Source organism: Notolabrus celidotus, chromosome 12 (assembly GCF_009762535.1).
Source record: "Notolabrus celidotus isolate fNotCel1 chromosome 12, fNotCel1.pri, whole genome shotgun sequence".
NCBI lineage: Eukaryota > Metazoa > Chordata > Actinopteri > Labriformes > Labridae > Notolabrus > Notolabrus celidotus.
The window spans coordinates 31,219,656-31,246,547 of record NC_048283.1 but is presented as its reverse complement, the minus strand read 5'-3'; the positions used below and the strand labels follow the sequence as shown (position 1 = coordinate 31,246,547).

Sequence of the window (26,892 nt, the reverse complement as noted above, 5' to 3'; positions counted from 1 at the left end):
AATAACTACACCAGGGAAAGACTTAATTCAGGATCTGTCAGGTCTGTTTACACGACGAGACAAAAACAAATTTAAATATTCATTTTTTTAAATGGAGTTTGATTTGATCATTTCTGGATGTGTTTCACTCTTTGTTTGAATAATTACTGAAGCCTGAAGCCAGTCTTTTCTCATCTTTTTTTCCTTCTTTCTACTTTTTTCTTTTCTTTTCACATCTTTCTTTCCTTTTCCTTTTCTTTCTTGCTTGATTTATTTCCTTTTCATTTCTTTCTTTCTTTTTCTTTCTTTCTTTTTCTTTCTTTCCTTTTCTCTTTTGTCTTCTCTTTTTCCTTGCTTCCTTTTTCTGTTCTGTTCTGTTCTTTCTTTTTCTTTCTGTCTTTTTCCCTTTTCTTTTTTCCTTTCTTTTTCTTCTTTCATTTTCTGTTTTCTTTTTTCTTTCTTCCCTCCTTTTTTCTTTTTCTTTTTCTTTTCTCTCTCCGTCTTTCTTTCTTTCTTTAAAGGACAGGCATCATGTCACAAACGACAATAATCAACAATTAATAAAAATAGTAATATAAATGATTATAAAATGTCTGACCTATCATTCTTTCTTTTTTTCCTTTTTTCTTTCAATAAATATGAATCATCTGTGAAGAATAAAATACAATATAAACCTAATTCCAAAATAATGTTTCCAGATAGGAACGTTTTAACAAGTGTTTTTATTCAAATTCAAATCTTTGAAGACGACGATCAGCAAAGCACACTTGTATCAATGCACAGTAATTTTGTCCTTGAACATACCATGTTATGCTTTTGCTGCACATTGATTGATCAGTAACTCAGTCTGTCTGAGTCAATTCAACAAAAAGAAACAGTAAAAAGTAGCACACTCAACGCCTTATTTATTGATCTTTTTAGATCCCTATTAACATTCAGGCGATATACTTTTAACCTGTCGAGACAGTGATAGAAGCATTCCACTAATAATAACTCTGGTCCAACCTTGCACAGTGCCATAATTAGTTAGCTCTGTGATGCCACCTACCTACCATGCAATGCAAAGTACAGCGTAAAGCAGAGGGCAGCATACAGGTTTGTAAGGTTTGTGTAGACAGGGGTATGCATGATCAGAGGTGGGCGTCTGGAGTATGTCTCCAGCATTGGCAGGAGGCCAGCTACTGTAGCTAACACACTGTGAATGTATGGGAAAAACATAACCCACCATTATAAAAATACATGTGGTTGTTAACAATGGTTGTTAAGCAGACATACTATAGTTTGAAAGAGCAAAGCATTGTCTTTGCAAATTACAAGGTTTCAATATTGATGATTTAAGGGAAACTGCTCGTTGGTGTTTAAAAAAAGTGAACAAACTACAACTTAGTAAGACTTAAATGCAAGATAATAAAGGCTTCATCATTGTTTGTACAGCGGCACAGTGTCTGAGGATGCAATTCTTTATTATCCCTAAAAATTATCTCTGCAATCCATTAAATTTAAGCCTCATTATGGAAAATTGAACTTTTTTGGGATGCAAATTCATTTTCACCTAAAGTTACGATGATAGAAAAGTAATTAAAGTTACAGTGTAATGAAATCATGAACCATACTTTGAGTCACTAGAGATTGCACATAAATTACTTCAATTAATCACACGCACACTGATTCAGATGATAACTGCGAATCATAAAAGTTTAGAATCCTCCTATCTCTCTTTCCTTTTAATCTCTTCCCTGCCCTCGCATGTGTGTTTGGCGCTTGCATGTTTGTCTCTCTGTGTGTTTAAGTGTGCTGTCATATTTTGCATTTTGTTTGTTTGTGGCACTGAAGGGGCAGCGTGGGGTAAGGGCCAGAGGTCTGATGCACCAGGAGAAAGGACAGGGCCAAAGCTTCATCTCCGACCCTTCTTCCCACTCACCCCCCACCCCCCTTCGCCCTGTGCTGTCATGGGATGTCTCTGTGGGTGATGGTTTCCCTGGCAACAAAAGCCCGGTGAGAAGGCTGCATTGTGTGCTCCCGGGGTGATGCAGAATGGCTGGATGGAGGTAGCGAGGGAGGGGGTACACGGTGATACTGGGTGGAACAGGCAAGAGCTACTCAAGCAAGGTAAACAACTTTCAACCATTACTCACAACATAGCTCTGTTTCTTTTTTCATCCTTCTTGCTAATCAACACTAGACCCTGATTAAAACAGCAACGCCAGCCAAATGAACTTCCATTTGCATATACATGCTGTGTAAAATCAGTCCTGATGCCAGAGTGTGAATTCACCTTGACGTGGCCATGTTAAATGTATCAAACAGTCACGTCGAGGAAGCTGAACACTCTAATTTGCTGTAGTTACAAATCCATTTCCCGCTGTGTTACACAGATAGTGTGAGTCAGGCCAAAAAGAAAAAACAACCACAGAGTTGTTTCTTCACTGAGGATGTAACTTTATCACATCCTTGGATTTGATTTGATTTGATTTGATTTGATTTGATTTGATTTGATTTGATGTCTTTATTCCGAACATGTAAAAGTAAAACAGAAAAAAACCCATACAAGTAAAAAAGAAGAAATAGCTCTACAAAAAAAACACAAATCAATCAGTTCCATTAGCAAGCACTGAAACATTTTACTTTACATGTGCAAAAAGGAGAAGGAAGAAGTTCAGACTTATCTAATCCTACCCCTTTATTCATTATTATCTGACATTATACGAGAGCATTCCCACAAAATTATCATCTCCTATCTTCATACTTACACCTACAATCAAAAGTAAACCCCTTGTCTTCCTCCTTGTACCTCATGAAATGTATTTCTTTATACTTCTTCTTGAACTGGATTATGTTCTGACATTGCTGTAGCTCCATGTTGAGTCTGTTCCACAGTTTTACTCCACAGATTGGAATACAAAAACTTCTCCTTGTGGTCCGAACACTCATCATCTTTAATCTTAACTTCCCTCTTAAGTTATAACCTCCCTCTATTTCAAAGAATAATCTTTGAATATTTCCTGGAAGGAGATTTTTACTTGCCTTATACACAATTTGTGCAGTTTTAAAATCCACAAGGTCAAATCATTTCAATATTTTGGATTTGAGGAACAATGAATTTGTGTGTCCACGGAAATCAACATTGTGAACTATTCTTATGGCTCTTTTCTGTAGTACTGACAGTGGTTGCAGTGAGTTTCTATAAGTGTTTCCCCAAACCTCAGCACAGTAACTGAGACATGGTGAAATAAGTGAACAGTAGAGAATGTGTAGTGATCCATGACCCAGAATGTTCTTGGCTTTGACGGGAACGGAAATGCTTCGAGACAGCTTGGATTGAACGTGTTTTATGTGAGGTTTCCAGCAATTTTTTTCATCTAGTACAACACCATGGAATTTATGTTCATGTACTTGTATGTTATTGTTAGATTTATTGTTTCCAAATACCATGATTTTTGTTTTATTTAAATTAAACGATAGTTTGTTTTTGTCAAACCATATTTTTAATTTGCAGATTTCCAAGGTGATGAAATTAGAAAAGTTGATAGAAATCTTCACCAGAAACTCAAAAGTTTGTGGATCCTTAACATATGAAGGGTATTTTACTAAGCAGTGGTGATTTGTTGCAACAATTAAAAACACTTACCCCTGCTGTAGTTGAAAGCTCATTTTCAAAGGTGGCTCTGTCAGGGCGCCCTCTGCTGTCTCTCAGGGTATACAGAGCATCCAGGCTGCCAATCTGTCAACAAAAACATGTGCACACTTTAGAAATAAACACATTTCACAACATAAGTTACAGAACCGAAGATTAAAGCTAGGACTTTTCCTTGGTGGTTTTAATTTGAGTGTTTTTCTTTCATAAAGGTACAGTGTGAGGGTCAAAACACAAAACATATTCAGCTTTGATCACCTATATGCCAGACATGATAGCAACCCATCCCCTTCGGCCATCTGTCTTGTGTGGGTTTTTCTGCCAGAGGTGGACTAAAATCAAATTGCGAAACAGTTTATCTAACCTTATCCTGGGCTTTTCATTTCCAAGCCTTATAAACTCACATCGCATTGACCACCTGGGAGAGTTAGAACTAACTAAGTGAAATCTACTCGCCGGCAATTGTGTGCAAGGCGCACGCTGTGTGAGTATACGGCTGTTTGTGTGTGTGTGTGTGTGTGTGTGTGTGTGTGTGTGTGTGTGTGTGTGTGTGTGTGTGTGTGTGTGTGTGTGTGTAGGCTTGCTGATTCTATCTTCCTTCACATTCATTCTCTCTATTGTCTGTCCCTGAGGTGCATCAGGGCTGAGACTGCCGAGTAAATTGTCCCAAATTGAGTTCCTTCTTGCCGGCAGATACAGGCCACATCCCGACCGTTTAGAGCAAGAGAGAGAGAGAGAGAGAAGGAGAAAGAGAGAGAGAAAACAATCACAGCACACATCACTCGCTTGAAATTCTTCTCTCTAATTCCTCCCCTTGCCTTTCTTTTCCATCCTCCCTCCCTGCCTTTCTCTTTTCTCTCTCCTGTGCTGATTTCCCTGCTGCCTCTCTTTCTTCTCCCGGCACATTATTCTTCTGCTCTTTCCTCTTTATATCACTCCCTGTGTGTCTTCCCTTGTCTTTGTCTGCTGAGATAGGTATACATCAGTCTTCCCCTTGCTCAGCTTGGCTTTTTCTCTCCTTTGATGATTCTCTGCCCTCCTGCCTCTTCCCCCTTCCTACATCTATTTCTGTCTATCCTCTCTTGATCCCTGATACTTTCTCCATCTCCTTCACCAACACTAGTTCTCTTCCCTCTGAGTCTCTCACCCTTGGTTTTATCCTTACGCTGCTTTCTTACTCCACCCTCCATGGCTGGCTGTACCCAGTGACATAGTACCCATCAGCGCAGACCTCCTGGGTGGAGGAGTCTCGCTCTAACAATAATCACACAGTAAGTTTGTAACACTGGCAGCCCAGCTGAGCCGAGCTCAACTGAGCACATGCGACTCCCCTGATGCCGGCACAGTCCATTTAACTCAGCAGGGGGCCGTAGGCTAGCTTGGGCAGGAATGAAGCATGAGACAGGGATGGGGACATTTTTGGTGGAAGGGAAGGGAGGGGGTTCTGTGGACTGGTGATGGAGCAGTGACTGGAGAAAGATATGGAAATAGGATGAAGAAGGATGGCTGGAGCTGAGACTGCTGCTACAGGGGATGAAGAAGGAGTAAGGTTTCGGTCTTTGGATTTGGGCAGAAACTTTTTTTTGAAGAAGATGCTCATGTCATCATCTCTACATGGAATTATAACCCTTCTCAACTTTTACTGCCTGCCCTGAAGGATTCCTTCTGTTTGTTCCTATGCATTTAGGACATTTTAATACTGTTCTACCAGCTTCATAGGTGCTGTTAACAACTTCCACCTTTGTACTCATTTGATGGAAAATAAAAACCTTTTGATATCAACTCAATAACCTTCATATTTATTTTGGGCTTTGCACATCCTGAAGGAATGAAATGAGTGAGCCACCTTTGACCAACACAAATTCCACTGCCTTAATTATTGGTTTCTACCAGTGCAGAGAATCAATCAGAAACCAGGGCTTACTTTCTCACACATTAAAATCCTACAATGTAAATAGAAAAAAAACATTCTATCAAATGAAGGATAAGGACAGCTCCAGCCTGCTGTGATTTAATACACATCCCATAACTCCTAATAAGGAACTGTTTTTGGTGCGGATCAGTCCATGCATGGTGTACTGCCTCTGAGATTTAGGCTTTGAAGCCACTACAGTGTTGGTGTTGAGAATTTCATTTAGTGGCTACAGCATTGGAAAAGGTGCATTCTACTTAACAGTATGTCTTTCTAGAAACAATGTCTATACCTTACTGCAGGGGTTCCTGAACTGTTCAGCTCGAAACCTCCGTGCCGTGTCCCTCGAAGTGATTGAATGTTGCTTCATACCTCATTTATCTAGTCTGCAGAAAATGATCCTACCTACATGCACATGTGGCTGTATGTTCCTGTGCTGTTATGAATTAACCTGCTGCTGCTTTTTTAAATTAACTGGCCATCGTCATCTTCTTAGAAAACAGCAGAAAGCTGGTGAAATTTTTGTACCTGCAAGGTTTTATTTCACATGTAACTCCTACTGTTGTTGATATTTTTACAATATTGGGAAAATACGCAATTTTAGATTACTTAAAAAAAAATTATAATTAAAAAAAATTCTTGAAGACATCTTGCAACCGCTCATCAGTGTCTCACGACCCCCCAGGGGGTGGTGACCCCCACTTTGGGAACCCTTGTCTTACTGAATATAGTGGATAAGAAAATGTTAGCAGTATGCAGTATGCTCTACGATGCTCTCCATGGTGCTGATCCTGTAGCTGAGTGAACATAAGGAACCAAGCAAGGTGCTCTCTATCCACTGTTGACCGCTGAGCAAAGGCAGCCACCAATGGGAGGTACAGCACTGTATTTCATAATGTGATAACTGACTGCACCTGCCCCCAAATGTGTTCTTTTTTTTTATCTAGCACTCCTGACTTATAATATATAATATATAATATAATATAATTTTGAAAAATTGAGTAATAGGGTTGCAAAATTCCAGGAATTTTCAAAGTTGGAAACTTTCCATGGGAATTAACAGGAATTTATGGGAATAAACAGGAATAAAACAGGGATTTACTAAATTTAATGTTGCCTCTTAATGGGGAACTTAAATAAAGTTGGGGAAATATATTTTAGCATAATCCTGACTAAAACAACCAGATTTCATGCAGGTACAGTTGAATATCTATGCTATTCCTCAATCACATGCACAGATGATTTCTAGAATCCTGCAGAGGCTAGGCTTGAGAAGCTTGAGGGAAGATTTTTTTTTATTTGCATGTTGAATGGGACTTTGTTGGAGGGAGAGGGGCTCTTTTCATTTAACATTTTGAATGGGACTATGTTGGGATTGCATTTTTGTTAATTATTTAAAGTGTTGGGTCGACATTCATGTTTTTGTTCTTCAATGAAAGAATTGATTGTTCAATAAAATATTTAAGACTTGATAAAGTTCTACTCACAAATACATCTGTTTTAATTGAATTATTTTGGATGGATGTCTTCTTAAAACAAAACAAATATTTATGCTTGGATATGATACCTTTCCATTGAATTACCCTCAATTCCGGGTTCATTCCCATTAATTCCCATAATTCCCATGGAAAATTTCCAGTTTGGAATATTTCCAAAATTCCCCAGCTTAATTCCTCTCTTATTTCCCTCTTCCAGTCTCTTCCTATGTTCCTACTGTGTTATAAGCAGCCTGTCAAGCTAATGTGTGTGGCCAAGAATGTATAAAGTATAGTAATATTACAGCTTGGGATCTCAGTATGTGTTGTGTATGCGATTGGAATTTGGCAGAACCAGTCAGGTTCAATTTGGCCTTTTTCTTAAAGCTGACATATCATGCAAAATTGACTTTTTAATGGTTCTTTACCTGAAATATGTGTCGCTGGCATGTCTACAAACCCCCCGAGAATGAAAATAATCCATTCTGCCCCTGTTCTGATTTCTCCACCTTTCTGTAAATGTGTGTGAAACGAGCCGTTTCAGACTTCCGTGTTTTTGTTACGTAACAACAATATCCGGTCTGTCACGGAGTCAGAGCTCGGAGCTTGTTCAGCCCATAGACTGTATAAAATAATACTGAATCCCCCCTCCGTTTTTCATTACCTGCACAAATGTGTGCTAACAAGGAGCTTAGGAGGGAGGCATGCTAGTTGTAGGCTGTCTTAATAAACACAAAGTTGGTTTTACTCCCCACGTCTGCAGATTTGAAGATCTAGTGGATGATTTTTATTTATCATGGATAAGTGCTAGCGCTAGTTAGCATAGCTACATAACTACATGTCGTAGCTGTAGCTGTGTAGCAAGACACACGTCAACATACTGACAAATAAAACAACAAGAAACACAGAATATGTGCCCAATCCTTCAGAAAAGGTCCTGCTGCCTTTCTGGCAGAGGTCGGTTTTACTCCCCACGTCTGCAGATTTGAAGATCTAGTGGATGATTTTTATTTGTCATGGATAACTGCTAGCTCTGATTAGCATAGCCACATAGCTACATGTTCATAGCTGTAGCTGTAGCTGTGTACCAAGACACACGTCGACATACTGACAAATAAAACAACAAGAAACACTAAATCTGTGACCAATCCTTCAGAAAGGTCCCGCTGCCTTTCTGGCAGAGGTCGGTTTGACTCCCCACGTCTGCAGATTTGAAGATCTAGTGGATGATTTTTATTTATCATGGATAAGTGCTAGCGCTAGTTAGCATAGCCACATAGCTACATGTTCGTAGCTGTGTACCAAGACACACGTCTACATACTGATAAATAAAACAAGAAACACTAAATCTATGACCAATCCTTCAGAAAGGTCCTGCTACAGGCGCCTCTCCGTCAGGATCAGATTCTGGATCAGATTCAGAGGGTTGAAGAAACGTGATCTCTGAGCAGCCGTGTATATTCAGCCAACATGTAAACATTAGATCAACGTGCTGGAGAGCCGAGGCACATCTACTTCCTGAGGGGGCGTGGTCAGAGGGAAAACAGAGTGTTCTGATGAGGACTGAAGAAGAGGGATTTTCAGGCATGCCAAAATCTGATTTCAAAGTGTTTTTTTGAGCATAAACTTTAAAGACATGTTTTGGGGACCTCTTAGACCAATATATATTGATGAAAAAAGCGTGATATGTCACCTTTAAAGACAGTTGCATGCTAGCTTTCAGTCTAAAGCTCAGTGCATCCGCTGTTTAGAATGCCCATTCACAAATAGTACATGTAGTGATGTTAGGGAGTGGCTTAACCATCGAACAGCGTGTATCAGTATGATCTGTCATGACTGTTATACACTGACTTTTGTTGTTGTCGTTTGAGTTGTTGTTTTCGTGAGATACTCACCGCTGTTTAATCTTAAATTTCCTTAATTGACTCCTTCTGTACTGAGGTGGTAGTTCATTTTTGGAGGCAGATTTTTGGTATCTATTCACATACCTAATTTATTTATTATTATTATTGTTATTAATATTATTTTTTAATGATTGTTATTTTATTGTATTTTTTTTAATTGTCCAAGAAAAGTATTTTAGAAGATGGGGGTGACCAAGTGGCAGATAGAGAGAATAACAAATAAACAAGGTATGAATAGGAACAACATAAAAGAATGGAAAGACAAACAAGTAATAAAAAGAAGAAGAAGAAAAAAAAATGTTTTATTATTATTCTAATTTTGATGAAACAAACCCTTAAAACATTAACAGCAGACAGCGGCCCATTGAAACAGGAAACACTTGTTTGTAAATATGTTACTTGACCACTTGACATTATTGACACTGCATGTGCACAATGTACACACATGGACACACAGTCAAACTACAGCTGTACAGGAAAATTAGCTAGCAATTTGAATCCAACCAAAACAAACACACATAAACACCCTCACAAACATACACACACATATTTGTGCCCTGCCAGAGCAGGTTCACAGCAAAACAATATGAGGCCAATCAGGGGACCATTGGTATGGCTCTCCCTCTGCTAATGAAGGCACTTTGAAAAGGTAATCTAATTCACCAGCAGCAATTAAGGCTGGGAGCGCCTTGTCACTATCAATTATCCGCTCCTTCACTCATGTTCTCCAGTGTGGACGCTGAGCCTGCCTGACACACAGCACTGTCGGACAAATCAACCCCATCAGCCGGCAAGTCACTGAGAAGACTAATCATGAGAGTGTTCAAACACACACATACACAAACACAGACAGATACATACTGTATGCTTGAATCATTGCACTATGAACTGATGAGCTTGAAGTGAAGCGGGATGTCCTGGCTGGATGTAGTGAGGGGTAGATCTTTACAGACTGAATCCATAAACAGTATCAACAATAGATACTGGTTACTGTAGGCGACTACTGATGTGTGTTCAATTTGACCCCAGTCAATGTTTAACGTCTCTAAATGAATGACTAACAATTTTTCGGCTTCATATTTCATGACTTTTCTAATTTAATGGGGACAACTGGTAGAACTTAAAATTAAAATGTTGATATGTTCCAATATCGTGTAAAAAAAATTACGCATCTGCGTTCCTTGGGGTCAATTTGACCCCAGGCTGTTTAAGCTGTATATAGAAATATCAACATTTTACACACATTTGTTTTGGTTGTTTTGAATGATATTGAGGTCACTATAATCAAGGACACTTCTGCATGTGACTGCAGGAGGTGGGATCAAACCGCCAACCTTTAGAATGAGATATAATATTTCCAGCCACCATGTCTCTAAAGAAATTAAATGATGTGTCCTGTGTCATACGTTTTGATAAGATAGAAACAAGGCATGGCCAACGAGAGCATGACAAACTCACAGCAGTTTGATGTTCTCTTTTACAAATAAAGTTCTTCTGAATGCTTTAAATTGTGTTTATGCTTGAAATATATTTTATTTAAAGGTCTATTCAGGTAGTCAACAAAGAAACATAAAGTACCTGACACATAAACCTGGGTAACAATCAGTTTCTGGAGGTTTAAATTGCTGGGGTTAAACTAACCCAAGGATAAAAGATGTTAGTAAATTTGAGGATAACAGAAGGGTTAAATAAATATTGGTGAATACTGGATTGTATGTCTGTACACCAAGGTCTAAATTTAGCATTTTTAGCAAACAATTTAAACCTGTGTGTTCTTTCCAGTGCACTTAATAAGCCATGCACACCTGTATGCTTTTCTTCCTACAGTGATAATAATAACGAGGGCTGAAAAACTCAATAAATTCATCATTATATTGACAACCAGAAGGTTATCAAGGTATAAGTTAGATACTATTTTATCATATGTGTTGTTTAAAAATAATAATTGTTTAATTCAGAAATGAATCAATATTTATGCTTTAAATGACTTAAAGTATTAAAAAGTGTGGATGGGTCAGGAAAAAACAATTTGTGTTTTTGTCTTGGCAGTCGTTAAACTAGTTCCTGACAGTCCCTAGGGTTTTGTGACTACCTGGACACACCCACGACTGTTAGAGGCTTATATTTTCTAGCTCTTCCCCAATCTGGACAGAAATGAAGAAGCCTTTCGGAGGAGAGGTGAAACGTCTTCAAGAATTTCTAACAGTCCACTTGGCTTACGGATCAAGCTTTGGATTACCATGACCTGGATGACTGAACCTTCACAATCAGTGAACAATATTAGCGTGGATCGGAATAAGTGTCATACAAACCAGTCAATGGCAGAGTTTCAAAAGTTGCGATCAGGTTAGCTGAAGTTTGTTGTTTCATTTCTGCAAACTGTGCTCAATATTTTTCAGTTTTTTGAGAGGTGACTAGCTAGGTGACTAGCTAAGTGACTAGCGTTGATTGCCTCACGTGGAGAAAACTAACATCTGAGATTGGTGAAGTAATGTATAGTCTTTCATCCCAGAAATCAAAGGTGAGAAAACTGAACCAAAGTCTGCCCATCTTTAGAAAAAAGATTGGGTGCATTAGCTGCACGACACTTGATAACACCCCATGACAAATGTTTCTCAAAGAATGGAGTGAAAGAAGTTTTGAAATGAAAAGCAAGTGACACAACAACAATGCCTAAATGTCCTGTGCAATTCACATGTGACAATTCAAAATTAAATATGAGGAGAAAAACGCTCTCAAAAGCTCTGCCAGTATGTTTCCATTTACTTAAATGGTTAAATTTCTTAATTTTTCTCTTGAACAAATAAGCTTTATAAAGTTCATAAAGGAAGAATTCCAGATGAGCAGAGCTATTATTTATAGCAAATAGTCATATTCCTCCAACCAACCAATCAATCAATCAATCTTTATTTGTATAGTGCCAAATCACAACAAATGTTATCTCATGACACTTTTACAAACAGAGCAGGTCTAGACCACTCTATGTTAAATTATGAACAAAGATCCAACATCAAGACAGTATAAGATCCAGTCCCCTCTTATAGACTGGACTCAGTCTGATCTCATCTTAATCCACCATGAGCAGAGCACCTCGCAGGATTTAGTAAGTTACAGTGGAGAGGAAAAACTTCCTTTAAACAGGCAGAAACCTCGAGCAGAACCAGACTCATGTTAGACAGCCATCTGCCTTGACTGAGATGGGGTTAGAAAGAGGGATAGAGGAGAGTAAGAGATTTACATGCCTGGTTTCACATGTAGAGTGAGATGTCTTTAATTGTTTATTCAGTCATATTAAGTCAAAAGTAATCTTGGGAGATTACTGGCGGCCACCGATTGAGCTCTGTCTCAAAGGTCCGAATGTGTGTTAAAATATCCTGCAATACAGAGAATTCAGTTTAATTTACACGCAAGTTTACCTACGCAATATCAGAAACAAAAACAACAAGACTTAAAGTTTCTCAGGACACTTCTGCAACCAAGGAAGGAGTTTCAAACTGGAGACGGGCAGTCTGAGGAGTCATCAAACACTGCAATCTTATTAGCACTACTAAAAAAAAACTTGGGATCCAATTATCATTTTGCATCAAATTGAAATACACCCAGTCGAATCCCAACAAATCATTCTACTTCATAGCCATCAAGGTTCGTATTGGATCGGATCATCTTGTCAGGGTGAGATTTACACCCCTAGTTTTAAGCTAACAACAAAATACAAGGCTTATAATAAGAGGCCACTTCATGCTTTCTACAGCAGACTCCTTCTTTTGTCTGCATCTTGTTGCAGAACTTCCAACAAAAACTGGTATTCCGACTAAAAAATAGCATGTCACTTGTTAAATATTGTCATGATGTGATGATCTCAGCACACTGGAACTACATTGAAATATGTCTCATGTATTCTAAAGCATAAACATGATGTGACAAATGAATCTCAGATACTGATACAGTGAACATGGAGACACAGAACCCTAACCTACTGCCCTCTTATATCACTGTGGATAACTCTGCAGTTCCACTAGACCTTGAGACTCTAGACAGAGGGAAGCTGACAGACAGGACTTCTGAAAATGCCCTCTCAGAGTCTGGATTGCTTAACTTAACCTCTCCAACGAATGACCTTAGTCCAAAGCACTGATCAGGAGAGGATTAGCATGAGAGTGCTGCTGCTGTACAAAGAGCGCTGCAAAGCTTTTAAAATGATAACACCTGAGCTTGATGATGTTTTGCAGGAAACTATAAATCCTGGGTACTTGTGCTAATGATATTTGAAGAAGTTTTTGTAATTTTAAGAGGTATTTAAAAAAAACTACCCACTTGTTTATTAAAAATATCAAATTAAATTGAAATATCCCCAAAATACTTCAAGTTAGAGCTACCACCAACGAGCTAAGCATACAGGTGCAGCTAACCAGACTGATGCCAGTGGGCAACCGCATCACAAAAACCAGCAGATCACTATAGGAGTGTGTGATTTGTGGAAGTTGCTAAATGGGTGGCAACTGACAGCAGGCTAGTCGACACTGTGGAACAATTAGGTCCAAGGGAAGTCCTTGGGTTGGCATCTTGTGATCCAATCATATACCTTACCATCACAGGGAAGCAGAGTGGAGGATTCTGGGACAACTTCACCAACTTCCAAGGTGCATGGAAAGGAAAAGTAAGTCTAAAAGGATCAAAACTCCAGCGACACTTGTAGAATAAAGAACAACTTTATTCTTAGACCAGCGTGTTTAGGCTTGTTGCCTTCTTCAGGGTCTCAGATTAACTACACTAGTTGACACTGATTGGACACGCACTCTTTTACTTTAAAAAATGAAAATAAACACTGCAGAGAGCAAGCACTCTGAAGCTTACTCCTACCTCCAAGTCATGGCTTCAGCAGTACAGTAATTTTTTAAACAACAAATCTAAAAGTCATAATCATAGGGTTATGGAATTCTATGGTGTTTCTGTGAGTGCAAGGCTCTATTCAGCAATTTCAAAGCAGTCTATATAACAGTGAAACATAAGTGGGTTGAGTTTCAGTTAAATCAGAAAGGGGGAAACAGTTAAACATTGTAACCATTTAACCATATTTTATGAAATATGTCTGATGAACTTTTTGCCGTCCGGTGAACTGATGCTAACACAGAGGTGCAAAACAACAGCTCTGGAACGTAGCAAAGCATACAGGATTACAACATTTCAATTAGACTAGGTACATTTCTTAGATTTATTTAATCCTTGAACAAACACACTGGTAATTATTCAATAAATCAATCTTTATCAATCAATCTCTATTTGTACAGCGCCAAATCATAACAAATTTTATCTCAAGACGCTTTTATAACCATAGCAGCTCTAGACCAATCTATGTTAAATTATTAACAAAGACCCAACCTCAAGACAGGGTAAGATCCAGTCCCCTCTTACTGACAGGACTCGATCTTATCTCACCTTAATCCACCATGAGCATTGCACCTCACAGTATTTAGCAAGTTACAGTGGAGAGGAAAAACTTCCTTTAACAGGCAGAAACCTCCAGCAGAACCAGACTCATGTTAGACAGCCATCTGCCTCGACTGAGATGGGGTTGGAAAGAGGGAAAGTCTGAGAGAGATTATTGAATTATATTGTTGATATGGACCTTTAAAACTTTTTTGAAATGCATCATAATGGGAATTTTAGACATGCGATCAAAAAGGCGACTTTTTATGATCAACTATTAAAATACAGCGATTCATTTTGATTTAAAAAAAACAATAGGAATACAATATTGACAGCACTGAATGCATGCTATTATTGTCTGTGTTTTTCTTGTTCCATGTGGAATGAAATTTCAGCTATATCCTGAGGATTGGATTCAAAGTCAACAGAGACTAACATGTCGGCATTCCTAAGTCCATTAGCAGTAGTGCAGTTCTAAGAAATTAACAATCATTTTGAATGTGTACTATTTGGATTTAAGTGTCTTTGATTGTTCTGAAAAGCGCTTTCTAAATAAAATATATTATTATTATTATTATTATTAAAAATGTAAATCTTTATTTGATTTCAATCAGATTAATTTGATGCTGAATACAACAGCACTCCTCGCCCTCTGCAATCCACAGAAAGACTTATTAGCCATTGTGTGTGAATGCAGGTTGTTCCTGTTTAATGGTACAAAAGTCACACACTGATCTAACTTTCTTCTCTGTTCATAAAATCATTTATATGTCATTTTCCTCTAGCTTCTAATTAAATACTTTTTGTAACAAAACAAACCAAAAGACCAACAAGCAAACCAATAAAACATCTAGGTATTAAGAACCAATATTCTGTCCACAGTAGGGAAAACAAAAAATTAAAATAAATCTGCAACAGCAACATGGATCAGCTGTAGACCTTGGCTTCCATAATGAGTAATATTGGACTCGAGAATCTTGGATCCCACTCAAATATCCCTTGCAATTATGTGAGCTGGAAGCCAAATGCTGTCAAAATAATGATAATAATAATACATTTATCAATTCAAATGGAGGATTTTAATTATCCCATCGTGACTTTCCTTTTTTAAATTATTATTATTTTTGCTTCTCCATCAAAAAAAGTTCTCTCCATGCTTTGACGAGTATACTCTGTTATTTTCTGTTTTCTTTGTGGGCAGAACACCTGAAGTGCTGTTGTTGCCAGGTCCCACTCCTGACAGTAGAAGCTCTCTTTCTTTATGGGCTCACAGTTTACACACAGTCCATTGAGCCTTGTTAAACTTTGACTCATAAAGATGTCCTCAGTGTCAACGGTAATGTCATGTCATTGTCGTCCTTAAAGTTACTCTTTTTTAAAGTTTGCTGGTATTTCTGTCTCATTGAAACGTACAGACCAAACAGCTGATCAGACAGAAGATCAGGTACCTGTTGCATCTGAGAATAGCTGAGAACCTTAAGACAGGTATTACTGATTTGAAGCACCTTTCAGAAAAGACAAAGAAGCATGAACAAACTGGGATCCACATGGAAAATGCACTGTGACCAGCCATGTTCGGAAAAATCAACACTTCATGTCAGCTTGATGAAGGCTACAGGAGAGGGATCCGTAAGCACAATGAGGAGGTTGACAAAAACAGGCACATCCTATCTAAAATAATAGACTGTGTCAAGTTCTGTGGTGTGATACCTTAGGACATGTTTGTTGCTATTTTGGAGCTATAGCCCCCCCTGGAGAAAACTCCACCAGCCGCCACTGACAATAACTGACCAGTTACAGAAACAGCCATTGTTACAACGCAGTCTCATCTATTTGCTGTAGTTATGGCGACTTGTAGATGCAAATAAAAAACAACATGTTAGTCTTTATAAAAATTGTGGAGCTATAAACCATCTTTGTCCAAAAATTAGAGATAAATTCATCCGTTGTAGCCTTCAAAAATAAAGACCTCAAGACGCCTGGCTCTTGTGACAGCTATTGGGTTGGACCTGAAACGTCTCAGCTGAGGATACATGCTGATGGACTCCAACAGACAAACAAAAAGAGGAGAGAGTAGCAGAGATGGAGGGAGGGATGGATAGGAAAAACATGAAGGGTAAACAAAAACAAACACAGACATCAAGAGTCATTGAAGCAGTGTGTGAGAGCCACGTGAGGCAGACCACCCTATGGAGAAATCAGCAGCTGGTGTGTATACTAACAGCCCTACAGGGGCTGTGGCCTCCACAGCCTCAAATCTGGAGAAGCAGAAAGGAGAGATAGGAGGAGGGCTGGGTGATGGAGGGGGATGCTAGGGGCTAAACAGGGTGAGCGGTTAAGCCTTGTTGGTTACAGTATTGGCAGGAAAAGCAGGAGTTGGGGTGGGGGTGCAGGGGGGGGGGGTTCTAGAGTCTATCTTAAAGTACAACAAAATGCAGGGACTGGTGGGGTAGAGAGGAAGAGAAAAGCAATTAGTTTAGTACTGAGTGTTGAATTTCTCTGAGTACATTTTATGAACTAGTTTCCTAATGTCACAAGAAAATGATCATATACATGATTCTACAAGTTTTAAATAAACTCCTGAGTATTTAATTCTGCCAAACATTCTGACAGGATAGACATGATTATAAAAAATATGAGACATATGTCTTCTGTGAACGAAAAACTCAGGCTCTCCCTCAACTCAAAGTAGGAAATTGTTCCATAGAAAAGAAAGTGATGGTAGGAGCATGAGCTAAGTGTAATCAAATGGCCAGATTAATAAATCTGACACTTAACAAATGACAGATTGATAAAGTGACAATTAACATCGGTTGAAACATAGTATAATGACACAGTAGACACGTAGCTATCAACCATTATGTAATCATTTATAGAACTATTTTCATTCATTGCTGATTATTGTCGCTTGTGACATAATGTCTGTCTGTTAAATAAACTCCATCATCCCATCCCGTACTGACTCGCTGATGACATTATAATGCATATTACATTATATTATAGAATTATCTTTGTTATATTATATTATGTTACATTACATTATTATTGTTTACTACAACTTACTGTCTTATTATACATCCAAATGTATTTATTATATTGCTTAATCTGTCATTACCAAACTATATTCACACCATGTCAACCTGTCACTACTGAAACATTTTAATACTGCCTGTAATTACTTCTATTTAATCCATTGTATTTGTATAGATCTAAATTGTACTCTATCTTTATGCATGTATTTTTATTTTTACTTATTCTATTTTACTAATTGAAACTTTTTCTTGATTGTACTTATCTCTTGGTTGCTGCAACAACTGAATTTCCCCTCTGGGATCAATAAAGTAATATCTTATCTTATCTTATCTTATCTTATCTTAAATAAAGAAAGAAGGTAAAGAGAAAGGAAAAAAGAAAAGGAAAAAAGAAGACAGAAACAAAGAAAAAAGAAAGGAAAACAGAAAACTAAAGAAGAAAAAGAAAGACTTTATCTTAAGTAAAGAGAACAGGAAAAAAGAAAAGGGAAAAAGAAAGAAAAAGAAAGAAAGATTAGAAAAAAGTAGAAAAGAAGAAAAAAAAGAAAAGGAAAAAAAGGACAGAAAGAAAGAAAGAAAGAAAGATGGAAAGACATCATAGAATTACATAAAATGATCAATTTTGCTTTTACACCTGACAAAAACAGAAGCAGATCTTAGAACCAGAAATGTTTGCCACTTTTGCCAAAAAAAAAAAAAAAAGTCTATTGATTATTAAAAAATAATTATCTGTCAACTGATCCATGAATTACTCATAATTTGAACAAGACATTAAATGTGAATCTTCCAGGTGTCCTAAGTGGGTGTTCTTACTCTGATAAGTTATTAATATATTCAGTCAGTGACAGGGTTGTACTCGGAATGTGTCCCTCTGATGTCATTACATGATGTGGGAATCAGTGGAGTATTACATAAACTTACTACACACTACACCTACATAATACTGTCTGTTATTCTATTTCAAGTCAAATTGCTGCAGGACTGCTTCGATTATCAATGTTACTCTATGAGGCTCGTTCAGATAACAAGCATTCAAAATAGTCCTTACTCAAAGGATTAATATTGAAAAAAAATCATTAAATAACTGTAAAAAAGAAAATAAATCACTTCCCAGCTGAAAAAGATCCACAGCTATTTGCTAGTTAAAAATGAATCATGACGCGCAGCACAATCCACTATCACAACAAGGACTTGAACTCAATCTGTGTTGTGTTTTCCAACTTCCTCAGCCTCTTCCATATTATCCACAGAGCTTGTAATAAGGAAACGCTTAATAAAATCTTGTTTACTCTCACTTATTCCTCCCTAAGCTCTCATTAACCCATTCCAAAATCAACTTCGGTGAAACCAGGCAGAGAATTTATGCAGGCTTCAGTTCTAGAATATTCCCTATCACCTTTAAGAGCACTATGTACCAGTGTATTTGTTTGCTTCCACTACTCCCTGCTCTTGCCCAGCATCTTCCTTTATCTTCTTTATCTCTCTTCCTTTCCCTCTCTCTCTCTCCATTTCAATATTGAAGAGAGTTTTATTAAGGCTAGACTTGGGTGTGCTGAGGCGCTCTCAGTAATTTTCCTACAAAGTGCTTTAATCCATCACACGGCCAACATGTGGCCTTTGCAGTCATACATCATCTCAACCCAGAGAGGGAGAAGAGAAGAAATGGAAGGAGGGGTAGCACCATTCTGCTTTTCTCTTCCTCTTCCTACTCAGCCCCTTCTTTACTTCTTCCTCTGCCTTCCTCTCCCACTAGAGTTCCCCACCTGGGAGGGGAAACCACATCTTCTCCACACATTCCTCACCCAAGTCTTCCCTCCATTTACAAATGAGAGAGGGGCATGAGGGAGGGGGAAGCGCAGGGAAAGGAGGGTTGTTAAGCAAAGAGAGAGAGCGGAAAATGAAAGAGATGGAGATAGGCGTGAGTGAATGAGTGTGTGAGGAAGAGAGTAAGAAAGAAAGAGATAAGGAAAATGGAGAAAAGCTTACTGGAATGAATTAAAATTGGGGACAAAAGCGGAGGAGAGGAAGTCAGACTGTGATCGTGTGTGTGTGTGTACTTGCAGGAGGAAAGAGAAATTGTCAGAGAAGGTGTGGAGATGGGGAAGAAAAAAAGAGCCCTGCATTTCCCACCATGCAGCTGGTGCAGTATTGCCCTCTGTGTTGCCCCTGGCCAACACCTGCCTCCATTTCAGTCCCTCCGCCTTCCTCCTGCTGAGGCGCAGAGGTGAACTCTGGGCCCCCTGACTAATGGAATGGGCCCTTTCCTCCAACCATTAGAGGATTGGTGTCCCTTTTTGTGCCCCTGGGTGCCCTTAGGTGCAGAAAAGGGAAAGGATGGTGGCACATTTGCCTTTTTTCTTTTACCATACACACATACACGCATACACGCACACACGCATACACACACACACACACACACACACACACACACACACACACACACACACACACACACACACACACACACACACACACACACACACACACACACACACACACACACACACACACACACACACACACACACACACACACACCTGGTCAAAACATAACAGCCTGGAGTAATCCAGCCAGAGTAAGGCTTGACATAGCTTAGCATCTGACTGAGGCTATTTCTGAGAGGATATTAGAAATTCTGAATTGGGAGAAGTGCAATGAGGTTTCAAAGAAGGAGCTTTCAGAATGTGTGCGACAGCGGCCCCGGCTGATCATGAAGCGTTTGTGTGATTTCATTTAGCCGGTAAATCCAGTGCTCTACCTCAATTACATCTGCTTTACTCGGATGGAAAACACACCTCCTGTGTACAGAGGCAGGAGAGGGAGGAGGGGAGAGAGAAGGAAGGGGAGGGGGGGGCGATGCACGGAGCATATTGGGGATTGAATCTTTCGATGAACTGATAGCACGTCCGCAGACAGCGAGCCAAGCTGTGCAGCAGTAATGTTATGCAAATGATATGGTAATGATATGGTAATCTGCCAGCAGTATTCTGCCTCACTGGAGAGAAGAGGAATCTGGGAGGCCTCTCACCATTGGTTGGAGACTAGGGACTTCCTGGTGTCAGAGTTCATGAAAAAAAAGGAAAGGAAAAACACACGCGTGAATGTGTGTGTGCATACCACACACTTAATTCTCGAAGCAGTGATCTCAGCTAAAACAAAAACAAAGCAGCTCATGGACCTTATCTGGCGCTAATCCGATTTGCAAACTCATAAGTAAGCAAGAAAAAATACCTGTAGACAGTTCAGCACCAAGTGATGCAACTTAACACAAGGAAAGCAAAGCTGAGACTTTGTAAAAAAAAAAATGTAATCAGTGTAATATCAACACCCATGTTCTGTTCTGGCATAAAGTAAAAAAAGAAAGTAATCTATTTTACCCCAGAATGAGTTTCTTTCTTTCTTTGCCATTGTGTGTGAAACTCTACACCAGTAATGGCTGCCATTACCTGCCTAGTCTGAGCATCTCGTAATGAGTGCATTACACCGCCAGTCTTGGTAAGAGATTAGAGTTACCATTGTTTGACAGTAATCTCTGAATCCATGTCAGCACTGCCACACAGCCATAATAATCACAGACAAGAGCTACCTGCCCGCACACACACAAACATTTGTGATGCTTTTCTTTTCGAAATGTTGCTTCATTTCACTGCTGCACCTTATCTTTTTAGAAATGAGCTGGCTTGTTGACAAACCATCAGCTACATCTAAATATTTCTTAATGAGCTAGTGTACGACATATGGAAGACAAATTTGGATCTATACACTCTTATCTCTTTGACATATTTTAAAATTGTAAAAGACTGACAGAGAAGTCTTTATTGTGTCTGCTGCTTAAGAAAAGCAGCTGTGATGCATCACAAAGCCGTTATCTCGTGTATTTTCTTGTTTTTCTTAAAGTCTCCAAATGAATATGTCAAGTCTGCACAACGGAGAGACGCCGTGACATTTTCTTGGATCCTGTACACTAAATCAAAAACACCAGCAATATGTTGAAACGTCAGCGTGGAGACATTTGATTCCCATTCCACTCATGCAGCATTAACACTGGAATGCCAGCAGACATCACAATCCTCCCATGATGGTGTTGGGCTTGTCAGACTATTCATTCTACTTCAATGTTTTTAATAAAAGAAATCATAATATATCTACCACAGCAAATTGTGAAGCGCCTGCCTCTTCGTATGATATCTGCTAAAGGTTTGACTTAACAAAGGCGATTTAGTGTCAGTGACATTTAGCATCAGCCTCTGGCGACAGACAGGTAAAGGAAGCCGGTCTGCAGATTGGACCTGGGGGGATTGTGGAAGTGGGGGTTGTCTGAGGCTCTTCTCAGGATCTGCTGGTGTAAGGTTGGACACCTTACTAACAGCATACTTTGACAATGAACTACTAAAAAAACAGATCTGATGACTGATACGATGACACTTTAGGATACATGCTGCATTCAAAACTGTACAAGCTACGCAACAACCAACAAACGTTGATCAATATCAGTTTGCTGTGTTTCGTAAGTGCTGTTCATGAAAACAGCAGATACAGTATACTTGCTTTTCACTGCATCCCTGGATTGTCTTTGGTCTAAAGGAAGCAGAAAACAATGCAGCAAGTGGGATAGTTATTGTGTGCATGCATCAGGGACAATGAAAGAGAGACAGGCAAAGAGGAAGACAGAGACGGGGGTGGACTGTCCAATACGCTCCTGATAAAGGTCAAAGAAATGTTTTATTCATGAGTCAGGCAGCAGCAGCGAGGCCAAGGTTGAAATGAGCTTGCGCCCCCTTTCCCCACACACACAACCTCCCACCAGGCCAGCAGACACTCCCCTCAGCTCCTATCATTGATGTCAGAACACAAACACACCTCCAGTACTGCTTATCAATCATTTCAAAACATTGTTGTATCTAATTTTTGAATCTTGTTTTGAGAACAGAGCCAGTGGAGGAATGAACATCTGCCACCAAGAGACAAAGTTTCAGAATGCAATCCACTCTCTTGCTAACCATTAACAGCCAGTCTGACATTTACACTCATCTGCCCTCTCGCTCAGTCACTCTCTCTTTCTCTCTTCTTATCATCGACTGTAAACATCCTCTTTGGCCTCCTCACCTCTGCAGTGATGTCACGACTGTGAACACAGAGCTTAGAATGGTTACATTCTGCAAGAAACCTTCTTTTAAAAAAGGGTGCAGAGTTTAAGCAGAGAAGAAGAAACTTCTCTCACTATCAAAACCCACTGTGCCATCAAATGGATTTTGCAGCTGTTATTTTAAAGCTACTTTATGAGACACTTAATTTTTGTGTCAATTTTGGCGGCCAGGTTGGACAAAGAAGTACATTTATGTCTTTGCACATTCTGTCTTGTAAATGTGTGAGTAGTGTAGAAGTGTTTCTTGGCAAAAAAATACAATCTCCTGCTTTTGACTTTCAGAGTCAAACTTATCCTTCACTCAAAATCATTTTTGTAGAAAATGTAAATAAAGACAGAAATACAAAAATAGTCAGTGTCTTCACTGAGTGTCTCCGCTGCTTTAGTTGGTCATAAGGTGTGAGAATGTATTTCATTCTATTTCACAACCAGCTAATAACTCCTGACTGGAGCTTTCGCTTAAAATCACTGAATAGTCCTTTAAAGTCATTAACTGCTTGTTTTAAGCTGTAATGATGACTTGTGGAGAATGTAGTTGAGTAGTATTCTTTTCTATGAATTATCACCTGTAGGCTTCTATATATATATACAGTTGTGCTGATAAGTTTACATACCCTGACAGAATTTGTGATTTTTTTGGACATTTTTCCAGAGAATATGAATGATAAGAGAAAAACTTTTTTTCACTCACGGTTAGTGGTTTGGTGAAGCAACATTTTTATCAAACAACTGTGTTTACTCTTTTTATATCATAAAGACAACAGAAACTATTCAAAAAAACATAAATTCTGCCAGGGTATGTAAACTTATGAGCACAACTGTATATTAATGTGCATAACTGCAAAATCCATATAGATATATATACACATACATACATAGAAACACACAAATATATATTTCATATGTATACATATACATATATAAACATATATATGCATACATGTTCATTCACACACATATACATAAATACACACACACATATATATACACATACATACACACACATGCACTACTAGTCAAAAGTTTGGACACACCCTCTCATTCAATGGTCAATTTATCCCAATTATTTTTGATATTGTAGGTTAATACTGAAGACATCAAACTATGGTTTTGCCATAATAACAGCTTCTTCCCTGAGACCGTAAGACTGCTGAACTCTGGTGATGCTCTTTAGTCTCAGCCACTCCCAGCCATACAGACTCTGATATGAACAGTACATTAAAACGGACTACATCAAAGTTTGCACATTCAATTGCACGTAACAACTCAGTCTATTCCTCACGTACACACAATATTTATATTTATATATTTATATTCATTATCGTTGCCTTTTTTTTAATGGTGTCTTCTTATTGTGGCTTTATACAGGACCTGAGAATCTAAATTTTGTTCCATGTCATGCGTCAGCTTGTGTCGGTATGACAATAAAAAACCTTGAATCCTTGAATCTGGATTACAACAGTAGTCAAATAGGGCTATCCATTGTGTACTAACCCTACCTCTGAACAACACAACTGATGGTCTCAGACACATTAAGAAGGCAAGTTATTCTACAAATGAACTCTTGACAAGGCTCATGTTAATTAGAAACCATTCCAGGAGACCACTTCATGAAGCGGACTGAGAGAATACCAAGAGTGTGCAAAGCTGTCATGAAGGAAAAAGGGGGCTACTTTACAGAATCTAAAATATAAAACATATTCTGCTTTGTTTAACACTTTTTGGTTCATTCAATAATTCCGTATATGTTATTTCATAGTTTTGATGTCTTCAGTATTAATCTACAGTGTTTCAAACATTTACAACAAATACAAACCCTTGAATGAGAAGGTGTTTCCAAACTTTTGACTGGTAGTGTATACACTGTTTTGGAAAATAGGGCTGTCATAAAGTTTATATATAGAGCACCTCTCAAGAGCAGAGGTCACAACGTGCTTAACGACAACAACACCATCAAAAAAAAAAGTTCTCAGTTCCAGAGGAGCATAAATCTATATCTAAATAAGAGCTCTCCTGATTACACACTTAAGTTGAAAAAGTACATCTCATTGCAGGAATCTGTGTTGAATTGTTAGACTTTAGGTTTAACAGGGGAAGTTAAATAAAAAAAGCTCTTTCAAATCCTCAATATAACAGAACAGGACAAGAATGGGTGTAAGAAAGGGCTCTTACATTTTAAATCTTTCTGAGTGTGAATCTCTCATAAAACAGAATCAAAAGGAGTACTACCTCTTTGAACCCGCAGAACTATTGTACTCCACCTAACCTAGACCAGCTCTGAGCCTGCATCACTTATTGCATTTTTTGAGGGAGCTGACACACTCCCAGACTCAACAACCAAAGTAACCTTTAAAGTATTGACGTGGATAAATCAGGTCTAGTCCTCAAACAAAATGAGAGATTTTAGCTTGATAGGGTAAAGCCCAGTCACATAAGTAAAGAACCAATCATCCTTAAAGACATTCAACTGTAGCCTGTTACACATATAGGATTCTTCAATGGCTTGAATAAAGTTGGCTGAGTTGTAGTATGTGTGTATGTGACTCTGTGTGATAATGTGTCTTTTCAAATGTCTGAGTGTGTTTAATATGCATGCGTATCTATGTGAACCACCAACTACTGTAGTTTGATCAGAGTCAGATACCCCTCAACAGGAAACAGAAGTCAGCACTTTGAAAGACCAAGCAAATAAAAGTGGCCTGTAAATTGAAGGCCTGTATATGTGGAGGCAACAGGGATTCAAAACCAGCACTGACCTGTTGTATAAAGTCCAGTTTGTGCTGCTTGGCCAGACCTCTGGCAGCTCTGATGCCTCCATCCATTTGCACTGCATAGAAGACATGGGGGTTGGTCCCACGATGCCCCTCTGTGGTCAGGAGTGTCCTCTGCAGCAGGCAGCTGAGCACCAGCACAACTTCTCTGAACATGGAGCCTTTAAGAAGGTGCATAAGAAAGCTGCTTTAGATAAATACATGTTTAAACATTCATTTGTGTTGTTTGCCCCATTGAATACTGCTTCAGTATGTTTTTATGAATTAAGTCAGATTGTCACACTTCTGGAAATCTTCTCTAATACTAATGTGGTTGTCCATCAAACAGTATATAAAAGCAGTTCAACAGGACTGCAACTAGAGATAATTTCCTGTACTCAATCTGCAGATTATTTTCTTAGTTAATTAATTTACTCGAGCTTTCCTTTTTAATCTTATGACAGATACTAAAAATGTCCACTAGAACGTATACTCACAGTTTGTTTTATCCTCAAAACACCCCAAAACCAAAAAAATATTCAATTTAAATATAAAAAGGTATATCAAACCTCAAAGTCACTCATTGTAAAAGCATGAACTAGCAAATGTTTGGCTTGAAAAGTCTGAAACATCAAAAAAAGTTCAACTCTGAACAACAGACATTGTTTCTTTCCCCTTTGTAAACTGATATGAAACAGTATTTAATATCCCCATTGACTTACTGTGCCTCCACTGGTTGTTAAGCCTAAAACTGATATTATAAATATCTGTATTAAAAGAAAAACACACAAACACCTACTGTTTAAATATTTCCACTCCAAATACCATCTAACTACACAAATGAGTTTACAGAGTGTGGGATTCAGCATCTCACTGCAAAGTATTGAACATTGGCAATTGTGAAACAATTTGCCCACAGCCACCTCCTCTGTACTTTTGCATGAAATCCACAGTGGCTGCCACCTACAGCATGTGAACCACCCACCTGTAGCCACAGAGAATGAAACGTCCAAGAGAAATCTTTCACCCAGTGCGATGAAAGCTAGAACTCTGGCATCAGGAGCCCCAAGCGAGACAACACACTCTCTCCAGTTCCCAACCCACACGTTTAATCTCCTGGCCTTGATGCAAATGCTTCTGAGAGCAGAAAAACATCGGCACTCTCATTGTGTGAACTAACTTCCCTCTTTAAACAAAACAGGAACTTTATCAGTCATTTCTTGATGCCTGCACTTTCCTGTGAACGATGATGGAACAAAAAAAAATGTCACCTCACTCTTCTTGCGAATCCTCAAAAAGAGAACCTAACACTGCTTACTCTATAAATGCAGTATACATAGAGCTGGGCGATATTGTAAAATATGTTATGAAGATACAATTATTTGTTTTCAGTTGATAATTATAACGATAAATATCAAATCATTATTTCATTTAAATTTAAATGCAGATTTTTGTTCCTGAGTGAAAGTTGAAGAAACCAGACAGTTTGTTAGTTTGTGTCTGGATCTAGTTTTCTGCAGAACTTCTTGAATCCATCATTTCTGACGGTGCAAACAGGAAGCAGGTCTTTAATGTAAGATGAGATTATTGTGAAGTTTTAGTTTGTAGATTCTTATTTTTTTCAGGGTGAGAT

At 38.5% G+C, this 26,892-nt stretch overlaps 1 protein-coding gene across 1 annotated transcript in view; it reads right to left on the bottom strand.

Annotated features, from left to right (window-relative positions):
* LOC117822427 (furin-like protease kpc-1) overlaps nt 1–26,391 on the bottom strand; it is a 232,152-nt gene extending 205,761 nt beyond the window's left edge. The window contains exons 1-3 of the mRNA XM_034697137.1: nt 26,245–26,391; nt 25,266–25,441; nt 3,608–3,700 (exon numbers count right to left, since the gene is read on the bottom strand). Coding sequence (XP_034553028.1) covers nt 3,608–3,700; nt 25,266–25,436 — 264 coding nt within the window. The 5' untranslated portion in view covers nt 25,437–25,441; nt 26,245–26,391. The remainder of the gene's footprint in view (nt 1–3,607; nt 3,701–25,265; nt 25,442–26,244) is intronic.
* Between the last annotated feature and the right edge of the window lie 501 nt (nt 26,392–26,892).